Genomic DNA, 26,570 nt, shown 5'->3' on the forward strand with positions numbered 1-26,570 from the left:
CTGTCTTCAAAGGTCTTCAGACCTCATTTTAACCCAAACCAAAAAAAACATGGGCTACCGTGCAGTTTTTTTTCTTTATTTTTATTGTTGAAAATGCATTTTTAATGTTTATGACATGAGATTAAGTTTGAAAAATCAATTTATTTCAACAGCTGCAGACGTTAAAAACCAACAGTCTTCTTATTGCAGACTGCAGACATTTGGTCCACCTCTTCTGCCGCAGAGGCTTGCAGATATGGTCCGCAGACTGCAGACATTTTGGCTTAAAAAAAACAAACAACACCTTAGAATATGCTAACATTTTTTTTTCTTGTTTCTTTCGCCTTGCATTTGTAACGTCCTGTTTTTCGTGTTATTAGTTTTAAAAGGGTTTAAATATATAAAGATGGTGATTTTACAATAAGAAAAAAATGTGGAATAAAAAAATAAACAAAAAAGTGAATAAATGTTAGTATTTAGTAAACTTTTATATTTATTAAAATGAAAGATAATAATGATAATATTAATAATAATAAAAATAAATATAAAACAAATTTATTCAGTATTAATGGGATATATTAGTCTAAGGTCTAGTTTGTAATTTTCGAAAGTTGTTTTTGTTAAGGAAATTAATATGGGGTATTTTGCAACCATCAGACCGAGCCTCACGGACCAAAACTGCCATATTTATAAAAGCTTTTGTTTTGTCTCATGTTTAATTGTTCATTAATAGCTCGACGTGCATGCTTTTTCTTCCTTCTTTTAGAACTGCAAATAGATATTTTTTTGGAAAGCTTTTCGATTCCCATATATTTTGTACATCCAATGTTGATCGTATGGAGCAAGCGTCTATCCCTTTTTAGCCCTAATCCCTAGAGAAACAAGAGACAAAGAAGGTTGCCACCGGTTAGGGGTTTCAGGGAATAAAGAGACTGTGAGCTCATTGCTTCGATCTTCAGACCACTTCAAGGTATGTTCAAGGTCTCATTCACCCCTAGTATCATTCCTGATTCTACCCCACCACTATAGAGGTCGGAGCTGCCTCCGACGACCCCCTAACCACCTGAACAGGTATATAGCGAGATTCTTGAACCTAATCTATTTTATGTCCAGTGAATGGGTCCTAGACCTTATTATCACATGTTTAAGTTGTATTTTACTCCCTTTAACGCTTAAATTGTATCAACCCGAAAATCATGACATATTTTTTTTTTGTTTTTAGATTAATAAATCGTTAATACATATCATTCCCTTAAAGTCAAAGTAACTAAGTTTTAGCAAAACATCGACAAATAAGAGTAATTCAAATAATGCGGAAACATGCGGTGTGTGCTTTGCAATCATCCCGAGCTCTTCCATTTGAAAACCGGAGTACCTGAAGCATACACTAAACGTAAGCACAAAGCTTAGTGAGATCCCCAAAATACCATACAACGTACAACCACAGATTATCATGCAACATACATAAAGTTGCCATGGGCTCCCCCATGGTCTTTATCTGGTATGCCATGGGCTCCCCCATGGTCTTTACCTGGAATGCCATGGGATCCCCCTATGGTTTGATATCCAATTGCCACGTGGTCTTCCATGCAAGTATCACAGAGACAACTAGCATACCAAATAACACGTAATGGGCCGGCATTGGTGCCTTCAACCCATGGATATAGTGAGAAGACTCACCTCGGACAGCCGAAACCCATAGATACTCAATGACTGCAGATCTACTAAAATCCCCGCGCTATCAAACAAATAACACCCAATTAACAATTGGGGTTCACACCTAATCCAATAATCCATTCATGTGGTAAAAAGACATTTTACCTCTCACTTAGTTTAGTCCAAGACTAAGGCCCAAACTCTCAATCAAAAGGCCCACTAACCAAATAATCACTCTAAGCTCACTTATAGCCCAATTTTCCAATTTGGGCCCGCACCCTCACTTGGGCCTTACCCTAAAGCCCATTACTTGCCCCTAATCCAAAACACACCTTCTCAGATGGCCTAACAAAGCCCCAAGCAACCAGGCCCAAAAAGGTAGCCCAAACCGAAGCCCAAATACATAAACCCACTCAGACCGCGTACTCGCTTGGAGGCTTGTACGCTGCGCGTACCTGCTTGTACGCCCACCGTACTCACTTAATCAGCCCCAACTTGATTTTCCCACTTAATCAATTAAGACAAAGCTGCACAACACATATCTGCCCTTCTTGAGTTGGACTAACACATAAAGTTGCCAACTTTGTGTCCACACATGGCAAAATGAAGCTCTTAAGCTAAAAAGGGACTTAATGGTTGACTTAATGCATAAATAACACCATAAAGCACATAAAGCTTGCACCTTTAAGCCCAAGGACACGAAAATGAACTTAGATTTGAATGGACAAACCCATAAGAAAACTAACTCATCCATAAACCCAATAAGAAGACCAAAACCTCAATAAACTAGCCATGAGGAGATCTAATCACACATAGGTCAAAATGCAAACTTGTTACCTCAAAAAGATTCCCTACAAGGTGATGATTCTGGATCCAAGGTCTTTCCTCCAATCCAAACAACTTCAAGTTTCTCTTCTTTCCTTGCCAAGGGCAAAATATGCACCAAAAACCTTCTAAGAGCTCAAGAACATCATCAAGAGGCTACAAGATCGATTTAGGGTTTTAAGAGGGTGGAGGCTGACTAAGAAATGAAGAAAAAGGGCTAACATTATGCTTATATAAGGCACAACCCTATAATTAGGGTTTTCAACCTGAACCTCGTACGCATAGTGTACCTCCTCGTACGCCCAGCGTACGAGGTCTCGCACCCCGACCCAACCTCGCACCTACACTACGCGTCCCTCCAACTACGCCTCGCGTAACCTCCCTTGCCTCGGTACACCCTGCGTACCTGATGGGATTTGAGCATAACTACAACCTATGTGTTCATGCAACCCTAATTGCTTTGGATCTAAGTTTTTACTAGTTAAAGATGCAAATTGAATACAAAGCAAAACCCTAGATCTAGCATATATAAATCGAAAATTACATATTAAAAGGGTTTTGATGTTTACCTTACTTGTTATGTTGTAATAACAAGAACACCTTGTAGATCTTTGACTCTTGAAATATTAGTTCCGCAAATGTTGCACCTCTAATGGCTTACAAACACCACTAGAAAAAGGATGAGAAGAGAGAGAGGAGGGAATGGACTTTAAATTTCGGCTAGGGTTTAGAGCAGCAAGCATTGGCCGAAAATCCTATGAGGTGGGGTCTTTATATAGCTGTGGGCTGCTAGGGTTTGCTGGAGGAAACTCTAATTTCCTGCTTAAGGCTTAAGTAGCCCATGAACGCTTATTAAGAAGTCTTGGATGAAATCTATAGGGCCTCCCTATAGTTTTCGTCCACTCCATTCTAAGGAGTCCAATAGCCCTGTTTCACAATTATCAATGATTTGCAAAACAACCCCTGTTCCTTTAATCAGTTCCTTTAATCCCAAAATTAATTCCAAATTAAATATTGATTAAATACTAATTAAATAACATGATTTCTAATTAATATATTATTTTCATAATACATTAATAAATCAATTTATTATTCCAAATAATAAATTAAACCTTTCTCTCCAAAAGTCATCCTGTCAAGTTGTTAGGGTGAAGGCAACCCAAAAGGACCATGCTACTATAAAATCAAGTACATACCAATTATAGTTATGGGCTTAGACACCTAATCCAACAGTACCACCTTGGTACGCTCCGCGTAGTAGGGTTTTCACCAAACCCTAAATCATCCGAAGACCATAACTTTCTCGATACAACTCTGATTTCGACCATTCCTATATCCATGAAAAGGTATCGAGACGATTAACACTATTATCAACTCATACTCGCCATAAGGTATCCCGAACGAACCTCCACTTCCATAAAACCCAAGATGACAAATTACCGAAATGCCCTTTGATTCCAAAACACCACTCGAATACCCGAAACATCCGAATTACATTATCCAACTCCAAATGGGTCCAAAACACAATTACTCAAGGATCCAAAGCCTGCTAATACCCAATACTTAATCACCATCCCCAACATGGGAACAATTTGAAGCAAGGCGTTACAACTCTCGCTCACTTAAATTAGATTTCGTCCTTGAAATCCGTCCTTACCTTTCTCAATCACGCCAAACAACCTGAGCAACACGACCTCAACCTGAGAATACCATAGCCTTCCCAAGGCAACCAAAACCAAACCTAGCAGAACTCACCAAACCTGAAGAAGAATGAACCTTAACCCCTTGCAGGGAACCACCTGTACCTTTCCCGAAACCCGAAAGCTCAAAATTGATCTGACTTCCCGACAGACCAACGACACTGAACTACTATCATACCAGACTAAACAAAATACTTCCAACCCTAATTATCTTGATGCTTCCATAGGAACAAAATTACTGATCATGAACAGCTGCAGAACACTACACTTGACAGAAGGCTAAGATAATCCTTCGAGTAGAAGATTCCCCCCTGTAACAGTTAGACTCATACAAAAGCTGCGCAACCGGGTCCAATCAACCACTTTAATATTATTTAATCCCACAGCGAGCGACTTAGCATATGCCCCAAATCACAAGAGACTCCTCCCATGAATCCTAAATCACTGAAACCACTCCGACTCTTTTTTCTACCACCTAGCTGCTTTCCAAGAGCAGCCGAGACCTCCCTAGTCCCAACTTGTCTGCCAACTATCTGAAACACCGGAATCCTACCCGATTGTTGAGCCAAAAGACATACAAACACACAGTAGCCCCACGCGACTCCCGGGAGAAACCTTATCTGGCGATAATACCCCAAACCACCTCGTCGCCAACCTACTACTAAAAGAATGCCACAAGACCCACTACAGTCTCATATCATACCCAGTCTCCAACGACCTACCGTCTCCTGATTCTAAACACACGGTGGCCTTCTCACAAACAGAACCATCCCAAGACACAACACAATGGCTCGAAATGCCATCAAAACTAAACCCATTCATCACCTTTAAACCCTGCGATTGATGCCCTTGGCATATAGATAACCCAATACTTATTCCACTGGAATGTAAATTCTGCACAAAACACGCGCGATACCCGACTCGAGATCTTACCCAAAACCAATTCAATACTCTACTCACAACCCGAGATCCACGAATCTGCACTTGCATTTCAGACCACAACCTTCTGATTCCCGGCGACCCCTCACCTGACCGATAGATAAATACTCCCAAAACATCTCTGAGACAACCAGTCTCGCACCTGGTCCAACCACCAGGCTCCCAAGAGTCGAAACAATAAGGCTACCCAGCCTATAAACCCGTCTGCGACACTCATTGATCACCCACATGATCCTGCAGTTCAAGATGCAATACCCTGACCTAACGGTGTCTACCAGGTTCCACCTTAATTTCCATAATCACACAGGCCTCGCCCAAGGGCCGCACCCCCAAGAGCCACTCAGGCCCGACTCCGCCTTGGACCCCAATGGTCCTCAACCTAGAATAGAGAATAATTCCACGACCATCCTGGCCGGCGTGCCTAAGGCAAGAACTGATTCTTCTTCCATGCTCGTGACCATCTCAATAATAGTCTAACTCGACCGATAAATGCTACGATCCCATCGTAGTCTTATGACACTTCTAACCAACCATGGTTACCACCCATGGCCTTAACACACTCAAAACATCACAATACCACACATCCTGAGCCGAATCCTGCAACGAATCAGGAGTTTGGGTAATACATTCGAATCCCATAGCCTACTATGAATAACAATGGAGATGCCGACCTGCGGTCGGGAGTTTCCTGAACTCCCACCAACACAACCTCAATCTGAACAACCACTTAATTCTCCCCCACTTGGAATCGATGAAGGTCTATCACCTCTTAATCCTTATAGATCTCCGACCCATCTCCCTCAAATAGTATGAACCACCCATACTCTGCGCTAAACGTTACTAGCATTCCATTGCTAGCCAACTCCATGACACCCAACTCCTGAAACCCTGAAGGATACTCTTGAAATCTTAACCAACCTGATAATCCAGATCACCTCCCATGACACCATTCCTGAGTCCTTATGCCGACGACTATAACTATAACCCTTGCCCTGAACCGACGACTCTTTATCCCAACTTCCAATCGATGAAGGTCTATCACCTCTTAATCCTTATAGATCATTGAATTCTAACTGGCTACAACCCCTGTGAATATAAAGCTCCTCTGACACTTTCGATGAACAACAAACTTATGCAACTGACACTACCATCTTCCTGCTACCGCTCCCCTCCTAGCAACAACAGTGCTTGAACCCAAAAGTTCTTCCATAGGCAACCACCACTCCTACCGAAACAAATACTAGAACCACTGAACCTTGACGATACTAGAGAACTAACTCGCTGAATCCTGACCATATACCTTCCACACAATTCACTGAACCGATCTCGACCAAACTCAGAATATCAACCGAACACATTGGAACCCGCTACACAAGATACAACCTCTCAATAACCCACTAATGATTCAAGGCATGAAAAAGACATATAAAAATTCTTGAAGATATATACCAGTAATAAAAGAGAATTAAACCAAAGGTAACGATTACCCAAACCAATATAAAACTCCAAGAAACATGAATACTGATAACAACCGAAAAGAACAAAAAAGATGACATACCCGTGAAATCACCTGTCAGAGCATGGACCTCCCCTGTCTGACACTGCAATGACTAGATCCTCTCTGCTGGGGCCCGCCCTACCCTCACGACTATCAGAGATCCGCAAAATAGCCAGAGCAGGTGCACTCATTGCTCCTCCTCTCCTTCTCGGACAGACGAACCTCTTGTCACCCACTCGGTTGTAGAGACAATATAACGGTCTTGCCTCCGGAGGACAATCCCTACTGACATGATCAATCCTACTACACTCGTAGCAACCCATACCTCTAGAATGACAAGCTCCATCCTGCAGTTTCTCACATGTGCTGCTCTAACTCCGGCCCTACTGGCCTCTCAACACTGATCAACAGTCTTGGGTCTCTTCGCGGGACCCTTCACCACATGCACCCGATCTGGCCCCTCCTTTACAGGCGCACCAAATCGGTATCCCGCTCACAAAAGATATAGTGCGAGCTCCAATGATAGCCATAACCTCGGCGCGGATCACGCCCAAGCGCTCATCCAAGATCTCTAGAATCTCCTCCTTAACTGAACCAAAGATCACAGGAGCCTGCTCCAGAATACCGCCGGTAATCTCCGAGGAGATGAATTCCCGAATCTGCTCGCTAATCGACTCAATACATGAACCTGAGCCGAAACCAGAACCAGAACCAGAACCTCCTCCTTGAGTGCTCATCACCAAACTCAAATAAAAAATGCCAAGGATCAGAACACACCCAAAAATCCTCCTCCCAAAAACTTCTTATATTCTCCAAGACTCTCCTGATTCGAGTATGGATCCTGTGCTTTCAGTAGTACGGGCCCAATACTACCTTCCACACCTATCCATACTTTCCTCAAGAATCTTCTTGAATCCTCTAAGTCACCTACTCAAACTGATGCACCAAAAGTTCACTAAACCGCGCCACAAAACCCACTTAAGCACTTCGTAGGCTCTCCTAGGTTCCCGACCTCACTCTGCCATTAACTGCTGAAGAACTCCCCATAATGACAGTCATCCACCTCATGAATACCATCATATTCACTTAGTAGCTGACTCCCATTATCTAAGAGTTCCACAAAGCACAAAGCAAACAACATTCGTGCAGTAACACTCCAATCCATAGAACTATCATAGAAAATTCAACCCACACTGAAGCACTTCATTGGCTCTCCTAGGTTCCCGACCTCACTCTGCCATTAGCTGCTGAAGAACTCCCCATAATGACACTCATCCACCTCATGAATACCATCATATTCACTTAGTAGCTGACTCCCATCATCTAAGAGTTCCACAAAGCACAAAGCAAGCAACATTCGTGCAGTAACACTCCAATCCATAGAACTATCATAGAACATTCAACCCACACACCACCACTTATGCTAAAAATTCCACCCTTACTGCCGGTTGACTTATGCATGCAAATTATACACAGAACATGATCAAATAACAAACTCTACCCTATAACCACAACTAGAAGAGGAATAGGAAATAAGGCCAAATGAATTATTCTAGGGCTATAAGATCCTAACCATATACAATTTTTTAAGTATACACTTAGCAATTACTGATTCCAATTGATATTCCCATCTCAGCATTGTTGGATTAGTGTCTAAGTCCATAACTATAATTGGTATGTACTTGACCCGATTTGGCATGGTCCATTTGGGTTGCATGGCATCGGAACAACTGGGTAGACAAAATGAGAAAAAGGATACTTATGACTTATATTAATATATTATAAGTTCTAATATATTAATATGGAATCATATTATTTAATTATTATTGATCAAGAATTAATTTAGAATTAATTTAGTGATCAAAAAGGAACTAATTAAATATGGACTCTTATATATATAGGATGGGCCAAGTTCATTTAGGTTGGGCTAAGCTTTCATGGATAGTCCATGGAGTGTTTAACCCATGGATCCTATGGAAATGAAAGGTCATGGGTATTTGGGTTTACATGAATGTAACCCTAATCCTCCACACTATATAAAGAGTTCTATGGTTCTTGAAATGGACTAGTGTGTGTACACAAGAGGGCAAAACCGAGTTTGGTGCAAGTATCTTTATTATCAAGTTATTCCAAGGGTTCTTGGTGTTAATTGAACCATTTGAGGTGCAAAACTTGGGGCACTAGGCTCTTAAAGGTTCAAGACTTCAAGCTCCATCAAACGGTATGTCATTCTACTAGATTCTTGTATTGCATATACTTCATATTATGCTAGTTAGGATGAAACCTTGGAATATTGAATATTTGCATGTATAATAGAGAAAACATAGATCCAAGGTTTATAGGGTTGCATGTACACCATAGGAGTGTTAGAATGCTCAAAACCTATCAGTGGTATCAGAGCCTAGGGTTGTTTTCAATTATACTTGATGCTACTTGCTTTTTAAGGCTGAAAATTGACGTTTTTTTGCTGTCTGGACAGCTGAATCGACGAGTCCAGGGAGTGACTCGACGAGTCCATGCCTAAAAAGTACCTAAAATCATCCAACTCGTCGAGTTGGTTCATGCACTCGACGAGTTGGACCCCCAGACAACATATTTTCGAGTTTTTTTGGCTGGAATTGGACTAGGAACATTACCCTAAGTTGTTTTGAACTTATAAACCTGTTTTTGATGTGGTAATGTTCATGCTAATCCAATTTCAAAGATAATTGTCAATAGATTCATGTTTTGTATTAGTTTAATGGTTAAGCTAATTTCTTGTAAATTGTTTGATTTGAATTATCTTGTTCTTATGAGTTGATTTAGATTAATAGAAAGTTATGTGATAATATGTTTTCAATCCAAATTGATCTAAAAGTTGGTCATAATATGTGTTTTTGTAACTTGTCCTCAGGTTATATGAAAAGTCACATTTATGATTTTTTAAAACTCATAAAATTTCCATAAGTTATAAAAATGAAGAGTCTCATTTTGTAAATGTTTTAAAGTCTTCCATAACTTGTCCTCAAGTTATGGAACTTGAAGGGTTTTTTCATTAAAACTACTTTAAACTCATAAGTTATGGAATTGAATAGTTTTTGAATTGTTCAAAACTTGCCCTCAAGTTTTGGAATTTGTAAAGTCTCATACACACTTTAATTCCAAACCCTAGAGTTTTAAAAGTTAAAATTCAACCCTTATACTTTGTAGTATTATAAGTTAATAATATATATATATATATATATATATATATATATATATATATATATATATATATATATGTATGTATAAGAGCAAGTCAATCTTACCGTTAGTAGGCCTCATTCACGAAGCCGGTCTATAAGGGGGGTATAAGGTTGTTGCCTATAAAATGGCAGCTTAATGGGTGTCCACTCTCACCTACCGCTTCCTTGACTGGTGGAGGGTCGTTAGCCGAACGGGTAGGACAAGACTATAATTCTCCCTTCATTAAAAGTATAATGATAAATACTAAGTAACTAAACACTTATAAATTCCCAATCTTAGTTACTTAGGAAAATGTGAATTTGGTGCTAACCCATGAAATTACACTTTGCACCTTGCTTAAGTCGTTAGTGGAGCGTGTGTGGTTAACCGGCACACTAACTTGGATTTAACAAGGTTGGTAAAGGGTGGCTTAAGGTTTATCATAGATCGGTGGAGCGCATGTGGTTAACTGACACATCGATTAGGTGATAAAAATTAAGAGTACCAAGTATATTTGCATGGTTATTCACACCTTGTTTGTGATCCTCGACATCCCAGTCGCAAACTTGAGAGGGCACAATCGAGATTTAAACATGCCATTGAAAAGTTCAATGAATCTCAAAAGATCTAGGAATTTCAAATCCAATTAAAACCTAATAATTTATTTCGTTTTTCATGGTGGAAATTGGTGAATCGTCATTCGCCTACCTTCAAATATTTTGTAGCTTGGATTACGGCATCCCTCTTCCAAGTTATAAAATATTGTGTTGGGTCCTAGCCTTAATATTTCATATTGGGTGCTATATTAAGGGCTTAAATCAACTAACTTGAATTTCTCCCATTGTAGATGTCAGGTTCAGACAACTATGATCTTCCCAAATCTCTTGAAACAAGCTTTCCTAATGAAGATGATGTTCCGCGATTGGATCATGGAAATCATACTTCTCTTCCTCCACCTCCTCCAATTATTCTCCCTGACCCACAAGCTCGAAGACTTGAAAAGTTAAAGATCACTCAAGCCCTGCTTGCAATGAAACATAAAGATGGAAGGCCTGTGTGTTCTCACGTCTTAGAGATGAAGTCACATATCGACAGGCTGAGAGTGTTGGGTGTCGATGTCCCAAGGAAGTTGGCTATTGACTGGGTTCTTCAGTCTCTTCCTGAGTCATATAGTGAGTTCATTAAAGACTACTATGTGATAGATCACGACCTGACCCTAATAGATCTTTCTTATTTGCTTGTTGCTGCTGAATCAGCAATGATTTGGCACAATGGTCAAGCAAATTTGATTGGAAGGTCTACCTCTCAAGGTAACATTGGAAGTCCGGAAAAGTTTTCTCTTCCCAATAGAAAGGGATTGGCCATGGTCAACCCGGTTGACCAAATGGTAAAGAAAAAGGCTAAGTCTGTGACAGTCCCATGTACCATTCCCAAAGAATCTGTATGTTTTTACTGTCAAGAGAAGGGAAATTGGAAGCTTAAAGGAAGAGTATGCTGAATCTGATCGTTTATTGTTGATTCTTAATACATTTTGATGTATGGCAGGATCAGGCAAAGTGAAGGAAACTTAAAGGAAGAGTATGCTGAATCTGATCGTGAAGTTGGATTTCAATCGCATGATTTAAAGATCGGATTTCCGAGCTGCTGCTTAGGAGTTATGATAGATTGCTAGGAAATATGTAATAACATAGTTTTCATTTAAAGTTGCATTGTAAGGAAAAAGTTTTTTCCGCATTTTATAAATAAATAAAATTTTGTTTTATTTTATCTCCTTGCAATGGCATTTATGAAAAATTAATGTTTGTATGTTTCCAGCAATATTGGAAATATGAATTTGATTCTTTCTTTTGTGGTAGTGTCTAAATTTACCAAATAAGGAAAGATTCTCATCACCAAAGTTTCAAGTGGACAGAAACTTGGAATCATGCAAGTCGTATTGTATGATGAATGAGAATTTTCATCTTTGGAAAATTAAGACTAATTCCTTGTTCACATGTATATGTGAGTCAAGTGAAGGACTAAGGGATCGAGTACACATTCTTGTGCACTGGTCAAAGTCCACCACAAAAGATCGATAAGACTATTCGTCATGATTTACTAAAGTTTAGTAAATATGGTTATACTTACAAGTTTAAGTATAATTCTGAAACATTGGAAAAGTTTCGATGTATGGCAGAACGAATAAGAAGAATCAAATTAGGCAGAAAGATAAAAGTTTTTCAAATCTGAAAAGATGGGAGAGTACTTTAGTATCATATTTTATGATTATCTTAGTGTTTATGAAACCATATCATAATTGATTCTCTAAGGACATCTTAGTGCATTTGTTTGGCTAAGAAGAGGAATCGTGAATGATAGAAATGGTTAAATCAAGAAGATGAATCATACTTCGTTCCAAAAACAATTCTTAGAGTCATACTCCAAGATTGTAACTTGAGTGACATATCTTAAAGAAGGTTTATAACACTTGTCAAATGTAGAGTAAAAGGTTTTCTACTCTTGTACATTTGAAATTGGTAAGTTGTGATGTTTTGGATAAAACAGAGACCAACTAGGGCCAATTGTGTGAAGTGTTTGTCTTGATAAGAATCGACACTAACTCTTGAATATTTGCTTTGTCAAGGAATAGTTCTTGACAAGAGAATCTTATATGTCAAGAGGTCAGTGGGAGTCTTAAAGATCTTGAAAAAGTTTCAAGAACTGATCAAGAATAAAACATGTAGTTTATCACTAGCGCTCGACTTGAGGTTTGTAACCAATCGTGTTGACATATTCCTATTTCTGTGCCCATTTCAGTTAAAGTTGACTATGCATCTGAGTTCTACAAGTTCTCAGTTGTTTGTATAACTACTTGGAAGCAATGGCAGGCCCTTGTGCTGCCAGGTGGCAAGAATTTAAGATTGCACAAGTTCAGTCCATATGAGTTTGGATTTGTCACTAACCTTGTCTTGTGATTATGGTTTTGACAAATTCACATGGATAGGAACACATACACCATAAAATCTAAGTGTCATAAGGTTTCTCTCCGATTCATGAAAATGATGGTGAGGAAACGCTTTCACTAAATAGATTTTAAGTAGATAGCAAGTGTGATATTTGCATTCTCAAACCCGTTAGTGGAGCGTGTGTGGTTAACCGGCACACTAACATGGACTTGTGAGAAATGGAAAAGGTCTAAACAATTGAGACTATGATTACGACATCCCTTTTCATAGTTCTAAAATTGTTTAGACACACATATGAGCTATCTAAGGGAAGGTGTATGATTTTGATAAAGTTTTATCAAAGCATCTCGTATCAGAAATCTGAACTTTGGTGAGAAAGTCAATAAAGTATTGACTTCTAGAAGTCCAGCGGATTTCTGTGTACATGTCAAAGCTAGTGGGAGCATAAGTGTTATGCTAATAATCATCATGGTAGTGGGAGCATGATAATTATGGTAAGTGTTGCAAGTTACCAATGTTAATTATAGAAAACAAAAGCTTCAATTGAGAAAAAGTTGTTTTGCTATAATTAAGGGAGAGGAAATTATACTTCATTTCAATTCTAAAAGCTTAGATTCAGATTTTAATCATCTTTAGTCAAGGATATATATATATATATATATATATATATATATATATATATATATATATATATATATATATATATATGAATTTTATGTTGGAATGGTTCAACATAAGGAAATTCTATATATATTGCGTTCTTAAGTTCGATTATGATTACGACATCCCTTTTCATAGTCAAATTTTGAAAACATGGAAAATGAAAAATATTGTAGCAAAAGACTGATCTAAGATCATGTGTTTATGTGAGACATCATGAATCGTGTCCCATATGCTTCAGATATAGGATCGATTACATGTGCTATAATATTTATCCTTTCTAAATTTTCCAAATGCCTAGGGCATTAAGAGGGGAAAAGGTCTAGAATTGGATATGACTAAGATGATTAAGCAATTGTCGAGGACAATATGAGGTTTACTAAAGATTGGTTGCTCATGGACAGTTGGAAGTATGGTGTAGTTTTTGGAAAGGACCGTAATGCCATATTCTGAAAGGAGGCAACTCTTATTCAGAAGTGATAGTCAGAATGGGAATATGGAAATGTTTCATAGGTGGAAGTTATCCATTAAATCTGTGTAAGATTAGAAAACTTAATGCAAGAAGGATGTTCAAAGCAATGTACTTTGAATTTGAGACTTCGTTTCCATGGAATTGATCTCCATTGGAATACTCTGTAATGTCTGTTGACAAGTCTTTGTGACTTTGTGCATAGTCATTACAAGGGATCAATGCATATAAGTTTAGAATCTAACAAATTTCGGTAAATAGCAGGAATTTAGAATTCTTACATTTACGATGAGGATTTGGGATTGTGAAATGAGAATCATTGGAATTATGTTCAATTGATCTATTCCACAAAGTAATGATCATAGAAAAACATAGGGTACATACTTGGTGTATGGCATAACTATAGTTTGGATAAACATAGTGTGCATGCTTAGGGCATGGCATGACTATTGTTTTGATTCAAGTATAAAGTTGATGATTTGAAACATTATGCAATGAATAATGTGTAATCAATATGGTGATAAATAAAAGGTGTTCTATTTATGTTCATAAGTTCTGAGACCATATTGGATTCGATTATTCTTGTGTTTCACTTTGCATGTTTTGACTTCCAGAATAACTAGGTCATTCTTCCCGAATGACTAAGTTATTCAAACCATCTACAGTCGATAATACGTTGGGAGTAGGTATTAAGACAAGACTGTCATGAATTGGGTTTGTAGATGTCTAAGGTGTTGGACATAGCAAGAGTTGCTACAACATTCATGAGTGCTCCTGGAATGAGATTCGAGTATTGGATTAAACCCACGCTTATTTGACTCACTTCATGGATTTTATCACGAGTGATCATGAGACGATAATATCTTATATTCTTCAAACCTAGAGATATGAGTTGTTGACTATGAGTTGGTTATACATTGATTGTACGAAAACGCATTGGTAACTCGATGTTATAAAACGTGCCTTTGTGTATGTTTCAACAAGTAGTAGAACAAGCATATGAGTCGAAGTTTATCCATTCCTTTTACCCTTGGAGGGATAAAAGCGATATCTGTGGGCCCCTCGATGATTTAGTGATGACACCCCTAAGTGCTTGGCCAAGCCTGGACTGACTTGATTTGTTCAATTAGTCAGTCGTCATAAATCGGAAATCGGGAAACAACAAATGGACAGAGAGAATGATTATAATCCATGTCTCAGTCCATATGATATCTATAATGGAGGAATATATGATCCCTTATCTAATGGACAAGTCATTGACTAGGTCAGAGTTCAACAATGGCTTTAAGAGCTACGATTGCTAGTCGGGTTTTGGAGTCATACGCAATAATAGTTTTAGACTTATCCAAGTGGGAGACTGTTGGATTAGTGTCTAAGTCCATAACTATAATTGGTATGTACTTGACGCAATTTGGCATGGTCCATTTGGGTTGCATGGCATCGGAACAATTGGATAGACAAAATGAGAAAAAGGATACTTATGACTTATATTAATATATTATAAGTTCTAATATATTAATATGGAATCATATTATTTAATTAGTATTGATCAAGAATTAATTTAGTGATAAAAAAGGAACTAATTAAATATGGACTCTTATATATATATATATATATATATATATATATATATATATATATATATATATATATAGGATGGGCCAAGTTCATTTAGGTTGGGCTAAGCTTTCATGGATAGTCCACGGAGTGTTTAGCCCATGGATCCTATGGAAATGAAAGGTCATGGGTATTAGGGTTTACATGAATGTAACCCTAATCCTCCACACTATATAAAGAGTTCTATTGTTCATGAAATGGACTAGTGTGTGTACACAAGAGGGCAAAACCGAGTTTTGTGCAAGTATCTTTATTCTCAAGTTATTCCAAGGGTTCTTGGTGTTGTGTGAACCATTTGAGGTGCAACACTTGGGGCACTAGGCTCTTAAAGGTTCAAGACTTCAAGCTCCATCAAAAGGTATGTCATTCTACTAGATTCTTGTATTGCATATACTTAATATTATGCTAGTTAGGATGAAACCTTGGAATATTGAATATTTGCATGTATATTAGAGAAAACATAGATCCAAGGTTTATAGGGTTGCATGTACACCATAGGAGTGTTAGAATGCTCAAAACCTATCAAGCATAACATCAAATTCACCCAATGCAACAAGGTATCACATATCAGGCCAAGCTACCATTAAATAATCAACGCTAGCATGCAAGTCTACCAGCTCAGACAATATACATACAAAGGCATCTCTCCTAGCATTCTATCATGCATTAACTGAGCAGATCCTTAGCCCTAACTAGCATGCAATTCACAGATTCATAAATCAAATCATAACAGTTAACATGTATGGGTATTCTGGGAAAACTTACTTGAACTCGGATGATTGCATGCCCTATACCCTTATCTTATCTTAGAAAACTCTATTCTCGAAAATACTTTTCTTTTGAAAACTTTACTAATCCTCAGTTAGAGTTCAGGCACACCCGAGAGTATGTCCGAATCCCTCAAACCAAGGATATGATACCAACTTGTAACAAACCGAAAATCATGACATGATTTTTTTTGTTTTTAGATCAATATATTGTTAATACATATCTTTCCCTTAAATCAGAGTAACTAAGTTTTAGCAAAACATCAGCAAATAAGAGTAAGTCACAGATGGCAGAATCATCCGGTGTGTGCTCTGCAATTATCCCGAGCTCTTCCATTTGAAAACCGGAGTACCTGAAGAATAAACTGAAAACCCTAAACACAAAGCATAGTGAGATCCCCAAAATACCATACAACATACAACCAAAGATAATCATGCAACATACATACACTTTCCATGGGCTCCTCACATGGTCTTTATCCGGTATTCCGTGGGCTCCCACCATGGTCTTTACCTGGAATGCCATGGGCTCCCCCATGGTCTGATATCCAATTGACATGGGCTCCCGATGGGGTCTTCCATGCAAGTATCACAGAGACAACTAGCATACCACATAATACGTAATGGGCCGACATTGGTGCCTTCGACCCATGGAAATAGTGAGAAGACTCACCTCAGACAGCTGAAACCCACAAATACTCTTTGACTGTAGATCCGCTAAAATCCCTACGCTATGAAACAAATAACACCCAATTAATAATTGGGGTCCACACCTAATCCAATAATCCATTCATGTGGTAAAATACCATTTTACGCCTCACTTAGTTTAGTCCAAGACTAAGGCTAAAACTCTCAATCAAAAGGCCCACCAACCAAATAATCACTCTAAGCCCACTTATGTCGTAATTTTCCAAATTGGGCCCAAACCCTCACTTGGGCCTTACCTTAAAGCTCACTACTTATCCCTAATCCAAACACCCCTTCTCAGATGGCCCAACAAAGCCCCAAGCAACCAAGCCCAAACTGAAGCCCAAATACACAAACTCACTCAGACCGAGTACGCAGGGCGTACAAGCATGTACACACAGCATACTCGCTTGGAGGCTTGTACGCTGCGCGTACCTTCTTGTACGCCCAACATAATCACTTAATCAACCCCAACTTGATTTTCCCACTTAATCCATTAAGACAAAGCTCCACAACATAGATTTGACCTTCTTGAGTTGGACTAACACATAAAGTTGCCAACTTTATGTCCATACATGGGTAAATGAAGCTCTTAAGCTAAAAAGGGACTTAATGCATATATGACATCATAAAGCACATAAAGCTTGCACCTTTATGCCCAAGGACACCAAAATGAACTTAGATCTGAATGGACAAACCCATATACAAACTAACTCATCCATAAACCTAAAAAGACGACCAAAACCACAATAAACTAGCCATGAAGAGATCTAATCACACATAGGTCAAGATGAAAACTTGTTACCTCAAAAAGCTTCCCTACAAGGTGATGATTCTGGATCCAAGGTCTTTCCTCCAAGCCAAACAACTTCAAGTTTCTCTTCTTTCCTTCCCAAGGGAAAAATGTGCACCAAAAACCTTCTAAGAGCTCAATAACACCATCAAGAGGCTACAAGTTCGATTTACGGCTTTGAGAGGGTGGAGGCTGACTTAGAAATTAAGAAAAAGGGCTAACATTACGCTTATATATGGTACAACCCTAAAATTAGGGTTTTCAACCTGAACCTCATATGCCCGACATACCTCCTCGTATGCCCACCATACGAGCTCTCGCACCCCGACCCAACGTCGTACCTACATTGTGCGTCCCTCCAGCTACACCTCGCGTAACCTCCCTCGCCTCAGTACGCCCTATGTACCACCTTGGTACGCTTCGCGTACTCGGGTTTTCCCCATACCCTAAATCATCCGAAGACCATAACTTTCTCAATACAACTCTGATTTCGACCATCTCTATATCCATGAAAAGGTATTGAGATGCTCTACACTATTATCAACTCTTACTAGCCATAAGATATACCGAAGGAACCTCCACTTCCATAAAAACTCGAGCTGACAAATTACCGAAATGCCCATTGATTCCAAAACATAAACCGAATACCCGAAACATCCGAATTACATAATCCAACTCCAACTGGGTCCAAAACTCAATTCCTCAAGGATCCGAAGCCTGCTAATACTCAATACATAATCACCATCCCCAACATGGGAACAATTTGAAACAAGGCGCTACATAAATACAAGTGTCGACAGTTAGAACCAAGAAAACTCCCCCTAAGTGTATTAAGACCTTCTTATACTGAGAATTAGCTGGATTTTACAATTTGGTTCATTTTTTGTTGAGTTGAGTGGGTTCTTAATCTTATATATCTTGATAAAGATGTATTGATATGGGCATATTTAGTCATATAATTCATGCATTATCTTAATACTTTATGTTTTTTTTGTCTCAATTATTGAACAAAAGGTACTTAATTAGTATTAAATTCAATTTTCAGCAACAAAGACATGCTCGTAAGGAAAAGGAAGCGGAAGCTTGGATCTTGGATTTTGAAGAAAGAAGATGAAAATACATAAGAACATGGCGTGTTACCTTCACCAACACGGAGTGTTGTATTAAAAAATCCTGATAAAATAGAGCATTGACGTACACACATTTTTAAAGATCAACACGGCGTGTTGAGTCCAAAAACATGACGTGTTGCGCCTATTTTCAAAATCTATTTAAGGATTGTTTCTTTTCAAAACCCTAACGATTTCTAGGAGTTTTTAGCGACTTTCGGAGGCCAGAGACATTCTCAAGGAGTTGTGGAACTCAGAATTTGACTATAGGCTATTTTTGAAGAGTTAAAAGGCAATTAATCATTTCTTCTTAATTCTTTTTGTGAATCATGTTTGGAACATTGAATTTCATGTTTATAGTTTTATTTGGTGAAGTTATGGGATAAAACACCATACTTTCGTTTATAATAGATGATTTTATGACTATTTGTTGATTGAGTGGCTTTGGATTAAGTTGATTTGGTTATTTATCATGATAAGCTTGTTTAAATATCCTTATGTGTTAATGACAATTATTTTCTATTAATTACTAAGTATATTGACTTGTATGAACATCTGCTTGATTGCTTGCCTCTTATGATTTTGATAACCATCAAGATTGTAAGTCTGGTGTTGTGAACATAACCTAGGGTTAATTAAAAAATAAGTAAATTAATGTGTGAGCATGTATGATGACCAACCATATATGAGTTAATTGAACCAACAAATTTAATTAACCACCATTACAAGTCTTGCTTGATTCAAATTGAACAATAGTAAGCTCTTTAATTTAATTACTTGATCACTGCTTGAATTAATTTGTTTGCTAAACGATTAGTAATAGTTAACATGAACCTAATCACATTAGAAATCGGTAATTGATGATATATTAATCCATTGCACTTGCCATGAAATCAACCATATGAATTAGTGAATTGAATCTAAATGGATGTCTCTGTAATATTATTGAATGTAGTTGTCTTTTGTTCTTCTTTTAGTCATTAATTGTTCTTTGCTAAGTGTTAAAGTAATTGCTTAAGTTTCTAGTCTTGTAAAGCTAGAGAAAAAACCCCTTCTTTAAATAATTGATTAAATTAGATAATATTAGTTCTAATTTTAATTGTCTACCGTTTCCTGTGTTCGATACCCTACTTACCTTCACTAAACTGCTAATCGATAGGTACACTACCTACCGTGTGTTTGTTTTTGTTTAAGTTCGTTATGATTAAAACTAGTACATTCAACACGCATCAAGTTTCTGGTGCCGTTGCCGGGGAACTTTTCTAAATAGTTAATTTTATTTTCTAGTGTTATTGATCCTTTGTGTGAGATTTATCTCATATAAAGTTACAGTTTTTCTGCTTTAATTTTCGTATCTATTTTTATGTTTTTACAATTGAACACATCGTGGTCAAATCTGAACACGACGTGTTTGACGTATTTCTAGTTTTCGTTTTTATCGTTTTAATTCGTTTTACGTGTAATTTCCTGTTTTGTTTCGGTTAGTTTATGACCCGGTGCTCTAATTCTACAGTAGTACCACCATTGGAAGATCTGGAATCAATCTTGCACAAAAAGAAAGGCAAAGCAATCGGGGAATCAAGTAGTTGTGAAAGCTTTGAGAAAACTCAAGAAGAAAAGACAACAGATCACGAACCCGGAACACCCAAGTCACCCAAACTAGATGTAGAAATGACGAATATCGTGGACATATCCATGGAGGATTATAAGAAGAAAATGCGTTAGGATACTGGACCAGGTCTTGTTCAACCGGCCATTCTAGTAACAACAAATTTTAAATTGAAGGGTCACATACTCGCTCAATTGAAGGATATCCCATTTTATAGGAAGATTCAAGAGACGCCTATAAACACCTTGACAAGATCAACAACATAGCCGACTACTTCAACATCCCCAATGTGCCACACAAGGCTGTGCTACTTAGGATGCTATCAGTTACGTTCAAGGGAGCCGCAAAGGATTGGTTAAAGGAACTACCTCCAGGATCCATAACAACATGGGCTAAGATGCGCGAAGAATTCATTCAGCAGTTCTTCCCTCCCTCGAAGGTCTCAAAATTGAAGAAAGTAATTGCAAACTTTGAACAACAAGGAGGTGAGTCACTTTATGAAGCATGGGAGAGGTACAAAGGGTTGCTGAGAAACTGTCCAAAGAATGACCTTAATCTTCAAAAGAGGTCTCCATCTTCTATGATGGAGGAAATGTTACAACCAGGCAGCTCCTTGACTCCCAAGGTCCACTTACCAAGAAAGCCCCAACTGTCATTAAAATTTTAATTGAATAATTCTCTAAACACTCAAGAGAGTATCACAACCCAAGAAACTGCTCAACTCGAGGAATGGTGAGCTCAGTTTCGGATGATATGGCGGCAATGATGGACAAATTGGAAAGTATGGATCATAGGATGACAAAGATGGACCAATCCATCCATGCAACCCGTGTGGGGTGTGATAATTGTAGAGGGCCTTATCTAACCAAATATTGTGACCTAGATGAGAATGGAAACCGAAAAGCTCAAGTATGTTATTCAAACGGGGATAGGTACGATGAAGATTGGAGATAACCCAAGAAGGAATGGCTACCTTATGACGAGTACAAAAAGGCGAAGGAGGAAAAATACAAGCAAAGGACGAGATGGTTTTATCAAAGAGAAGAGCCGGTACAAGAAAAGAAGACAAATTTCGATGCTATGCTTACACGTTTTGCATCCGCATCCGAAAAAAGACATGATGAAACCGACGCGACAATACAAGAGCAACAAGTGATGATGGAGGATCAAAAAGCATTGATAAGAAATTAGCAAGCCTCGATCCTCAACATCAAGAAGCAACTCGGGCAACTTGCAAAGAAATTCAATGAACGGTCACCGGGCGGACTTTCGAGCAACACCGAGCAAAATCCAAGAGGGGAACACATAAATGTTGTCACAACAAGAAGTGGTAAAATAATCATTCCTTTAGCCCCAATCCCAAATGAAGATCCAAAAGTGGTGCAAGAAGTAGGAAAAGACAACCGAGAATCGCAAACTGACGACTCAACACGGCGTGTTTAGGAGAAAAACACGACGTGTTTTCCATCTGAAGAGAATAAAAACCCTCCAATCAAGCCGAATCATCCTCCATTGCCATTCCCGAGCCGAGCTAGACAAGACAAGCAAAATGAAGATTACAGGAAGTTTCTGGAACATATAAAGGCCCTCAAAATCAACATTCCATTCATCGAGGCGGTAGCTCAAATGCCCAAGTTTGCCAAGTTCTTAAAAGACCTTCTTACAAATAGAAAGAAAATGGAGGAAGCATCGAAGGTGGTCCTAAAAGAGAATTGATCAGCCGCCATGTTAAATAAACTAGCAAAGAAAATGGGTGACCCAGGGAGCTTAACTTTGCCAAGTCAATTCGGGATTTTGGCTACAAGTTACGTATTGGCCGATTCGGGGGCTAGTGTGAACCTTATGCTGTATTTATTTATTAAGAAATTAAACCTACAAGAACCAAGACCCATTCGTATGGTAATCCATCTTGCTAATAAGACGGTGACGTTCCCGAGAGGAATATACGAGGATCTCTTGGTAAAAGTTGAAAAATTCGTATTTCCCACAGATTTTATAGTGCTAGATATGGAAGAAGACCATCAAGTGCCTATAATTCTTGGAAGACACTTCCTAAGAACCGCTTGTGCTTTGGTGGATGTGAAGGAATCAAAACTTACTGTTCAGGTAGGAGATGATGTTGTCACTTTTGGAGTTGATCGGTCGATGAAACATTCAAGGTCTAGTGAAGACAAGGTTTTCTCGGTGGACACATTTGAAAAACTATTGGAAAAAGAGTTGGCTGAATGGAAAGAAGACAAGGTGGGTGGATTCATGTTTCTTTCAGAAGGTGACTTTGATGCTAAAAAATATCTGAAAGAGATAGAAAGGTTACTCAAAGAAAGAGAATTTGAAGAACTCACAAGAAACTCTAAAGAACAAACACGACGTGTTGAGGAGACCAATGCGGCGTGTCGGGTCGAAAAACGCGATCAGATGGGGAAAATGAGTACAACACAACATGTTTTTTTGATACACATGCTGTGTTAAATGTTCAGAAAACACAATTGGAGCTAAAAACTTTGCCGGAACACTTGGAATATGCTTTTCTGGAAGAGGATGACTATAAGCCAGTGATTATTGCTTCTGACCTCACACAAACCGAAAAAGAGAGTTTCGTTGAGGTTCTAAAGAAGAGGAAGAACGCCATTGCTTGGAAGAGAACCAACATCAAGGGCATTAGTCCTTCCTATTGCTCACACAAGATTAACCTTGAAGAATACGCCAAACTGGTAGTTCAACATCAGAGATGACTAAATCCAAACATGCAAGAGGTGGTCAAGAAGGAGGTTGTCAAGCTTTTAGATGTCGGGATCATAGACTCCATCTCCGATAGTCAATGGGTGAGTCCAATTCAAGTAGTGCCGAAGAAAGGATGGATGACGGTCATAGCGAACGAGAAGAATGAGCTTATACCCTCACGAATGTTAGCCGGTTGGCGAGTGTGCATTGATTACTGAAAGCTAAACGATGAGACTTAAAAACACCATTTCCCTCTTCCTTTTCTTGCTCAAATGCTTGAGCGATTGTCTGGTCATTGCTATTATTGTTTTCTAGATGGTTTTTCAGGTTACTTCTGAATTCCCATTGACCCAATTGATCAAAAGAAGACGACATTCACTTGTCCGAGTGGAACATTTCCATATCGACGCATGCCTTTTGGGATTTGCAATGCGCCAGATACTTTTCAACGATGCATGACTGCTATATTCCACGACATGGTGGAAAAATTTATGGAAATTTTTATGGGCGACTTTTCTATCTTTGGATCTTGTTTTAATGATTGTCTTTCTAACCTTTATTTGATGTTTGCTAGGTGTGAAAAGACCAGTTTAGTTTTAAATTGGGAAAAATGTGATTTCATGGTGAAAGAAGGAATGGTATTATGCCATAAAGTGTCCAAATCAAGGATTGAGATGGATCGAGCAACGATCGATACTATTGCTAAGTTACCCCCACCAACTAATGTTAAGGGTGTTAAGAGTTTTTTAGGTCACCCGGGTTTTTACCGCCGTTTTATAAAAGACTTTTCTAAAATAACGAGACCTTTGACTCAACTACTCTTAAAAGATGCAACTTTCAATTTTTCTAAACAATGCTTAGAAGCTTTTGAGTTTTTAAAAGAAAAATTGACTAGTGCCCCAATCATTATCGCCCCGAATTGGAACTTACCCTTTGAAATAAGGTGCGATGCGAGTGACTATGCCTGAGGAGCCGTGGGTTGATAAGCACTTTCAACCCATCTACTACGCAAGCAAGACTTTAAACCCAGCCCAAGAAAATTACACTACTACTAAAAAGGAACTTTTGGCCGTGGTTTATGCCTGTGACAAGTTTCGACCCTACCTTATATTGTCCAAAACAACTGTTTTCACTGACCATTCTACTATTAATTTTTTTTTTCAAAGCAGGATGCAAAGCCGAGACTGATCTGATGGGTGTTTTTACTTCAAGAATTTGACATCGAGATCAAGGACAAGAAGGGGATGGAAAACATAGCAGCCGACCATCTGTCAAGATTTGAAAATCCAGAGAGGGACGAGATAGACAACAGGGGCATTGGGGATAGATTTCCTAAAGAGTATTTGATGATGATTTCAAGGGAAGAACCTTGGTATGCCGACATTGAAAACTTCTTGGGAGGCAACTTTATTTCGAAAGGGCTCACTTACCTGCAGAAGAAAAATCTCTTCTTAGAAATCAAATGTTATTTCTGGGATTAGCCGTATCTTTTTAGAAGTTGTGTAGATTGTATTATTCGAAGATGTGTGTTTGGAAGGGAGATTCATGATATTCTAGGGCATTGTCACAATGGGCCAGTGGGAGGACATCATCGAGCTCAATACACAACCAAGATGGTGTTTGATGCAGGTTTCTACTGGCAAACGATCTTCAAGGATGCTACCACCTATGTGAGAGAGTGTGCCTCATGCCAGAGTATGGGGAATATTTAGGCAAGAAATGATATGCCACAAAGGAACATCCAAGTATGCGATGTGTTTGATGTATGGGGCATAAATTTTATGGGACCATTCCCATCATGTAGAGGGAACATATAGTGGATTATGTTTCCAAGTGGGCAGAAGCGCAGACATTACCCACCATTGATGCACATGTAGTTGTGAAGTTTTTGAAAAGATTATTTTATAGATTTGGGGTGCCAAGAGCACTCATAAGTGACAGGGGAACCCATTTTGCTAATGATCAGCTACCAAAGGTGTTACAAAAATATGGTGTCCACCATAGGTTTGTAACACCATATCATCCTCAAATGAATGGGCAAACGAGATCATGAATAGAGCTTTGAAGAGACTCTTAGAAAGGTCAGTGGGTAGCAATAGAAAAGATTGGGCAGAAAAACTCGATGATGCAGTTTGGGAGTTCCGTACTGCATTCAAGACACCCATTGGGACTACGCCTTATAGGTTAGTTTATGGGAAGGACTGTCATCTACCGGTAGAACTCGAGCACAAAGCATATTGGGCCTTAAACACGTGTAACTTCGAACCAAGTGAATTGCGCGCCAATCGGCTCTTGCAAATGAATGCCTTGGAGGAGTTGAGAAACGAGTCATACACAAACTTGTTGATCTACAAGGATAAGAATAAAAGATCGCACGATGCAAGGCTGAAAGGAAACATAGAATTTGAATCCGGTCAAAAAGTTCTCCTTTATAACTCAACGTTGAAACTTTTTCCCGAAAAGTTGCACACACGATGGTCCGGGCCATTAAAAAATAAGCAAGTATATCCTTATGGACTTATTAAGCTATGGAACAAAGATGGGTCAAGATTTAAGGTCAATGGACACCGAGTCAAGCATTATGAAGAAGGGATGCTAAACAAAGAGAGAATTGAAGAGGGCATGGATTTGGAGGAAATTGCTACAAAGCTGAGCGGGAAGGAGTCCAGCTTAAGACTCCTAAAAAAGAAGCGCTTGTGGGAGGCAACCCGTCGTTTGAGTTTGTTTTTCTTTTTCTTTTTCTTTTTCTTTTCTTTTCGTTTTTGTCTTTTATTTCCTTTATTTCTTAGTGTTTTGTTAAGGATTTTTGGTCTTAGTCTTCAAATAATTGAAGTGTTGCTTGAGGGCAAACAAGGCTTAAGTGTGGGGTGTGGTTAAACCTTTTATGAAAAACTTTAAAATTTTTGTTCTGAACACCCAACACGGCATGTATGAGCTATTCCGACGCCGTGTTTGGGCAATTTTTCGCGATTATTCTCAGAAACACATTTCAACACGGCGTGTCGGGTTGCCCCAACACGGTGTGTTTACCTTTCAGTTACCGAAAAATATGCCTTTCACCCACCACCTCAAGAACACGCCGAGTTTTCCCTGAAAAACACCAATCTTCTACTCTTTCGGTTCTACTTTAATTTTCTTCACAAATGTACGATTTTTAACCCCTAAATATGTTAAGATTTAGACGATAAACTGAATATTTTTGAACTTTGCATAAAATTCTAGGGCTCCAATTTTGTATGAATCAGGTTTTTTTAACTGATTTTCTTGTGATTAAATGCATCTTATAGTGCTCTAAGCAAACCCCTGAACTTGTTTGATGTTTATTTGGTCGTATGGGTTCATTCCAGAACGTGTTGCTCGACGTGTTCATCAAACACAACGTGTTTGGTGTT

At 38.6% G+C, this 26,570-nt stretch overlaps 1 protein-coding gene and 1 non-coding gene across 2 annotated transcripts; one reads left to right on the top strand and one right to left on the bottom strand.

The window, feature by feature from the left end:
* Positions 1-20,902: 20,902 nt before the first annotated feature.
* On the bottom strand, positions 20,903-21,009 carry LOC145141763 (small nucleolar RNA R71). The gene has a single exon (XR_013722958.1). It is a non-coding gene; the product is annotated as a small nucleolar RNA R71 (small nucleolar RNA).
* A 1,197-nt stretch (positions 21,010-22,206) lies between these two features.
* Positions 22,207-23,189, top strand: LOC145139810 (uncharacterized). Its single transcript, XM_079073508.1, has 2 exons — positions 22,207-22,854; positions 22,935-23,189. The coding sequence occupies exons 1-2, from the start codon at positions 22,207-22,209 to the stop codon at positions 23,187-23,189; spliced, it is 903 nt and encodes a 300-aa protein (XP_078929634.1).
* Positions 23,190-26,570: the final 3,381 nt, after the last annotated feature.

Source organism: Lactuca virosa, chromosome 9, assembly GCF_052849685.1.
Source record: "Lactuca virosa cultivar CGN04683 chromosome 9, Lactuca_virosa_CGN04683_v6, whole genome shotgun sequence".
NCBI classification, from domain to species: Eukaryota; Viridiplantae; Streptophyta; class Magnoliopsida; order Asterales; family Asteraceae; genus Lactuca; species Lactuca virosa.

Bases quoted from the DNA above. Each gene is read 5' to 3' on its own strand.
- LOC145139810 (XM_079073508.1), top strand. From the start codon at position 22,207: ATGGGTGACCCAGGGAGCTTAACTTTGCCAAGTCAATTCGGGATTTTG. The intron at 22,855-22,934 runs GTCGAAAAACGC...TTAAATGTTCAG, and splicing joins AGACCAATGCGGCGTGTCGG to AAAACACAATTGGAGCTAAA.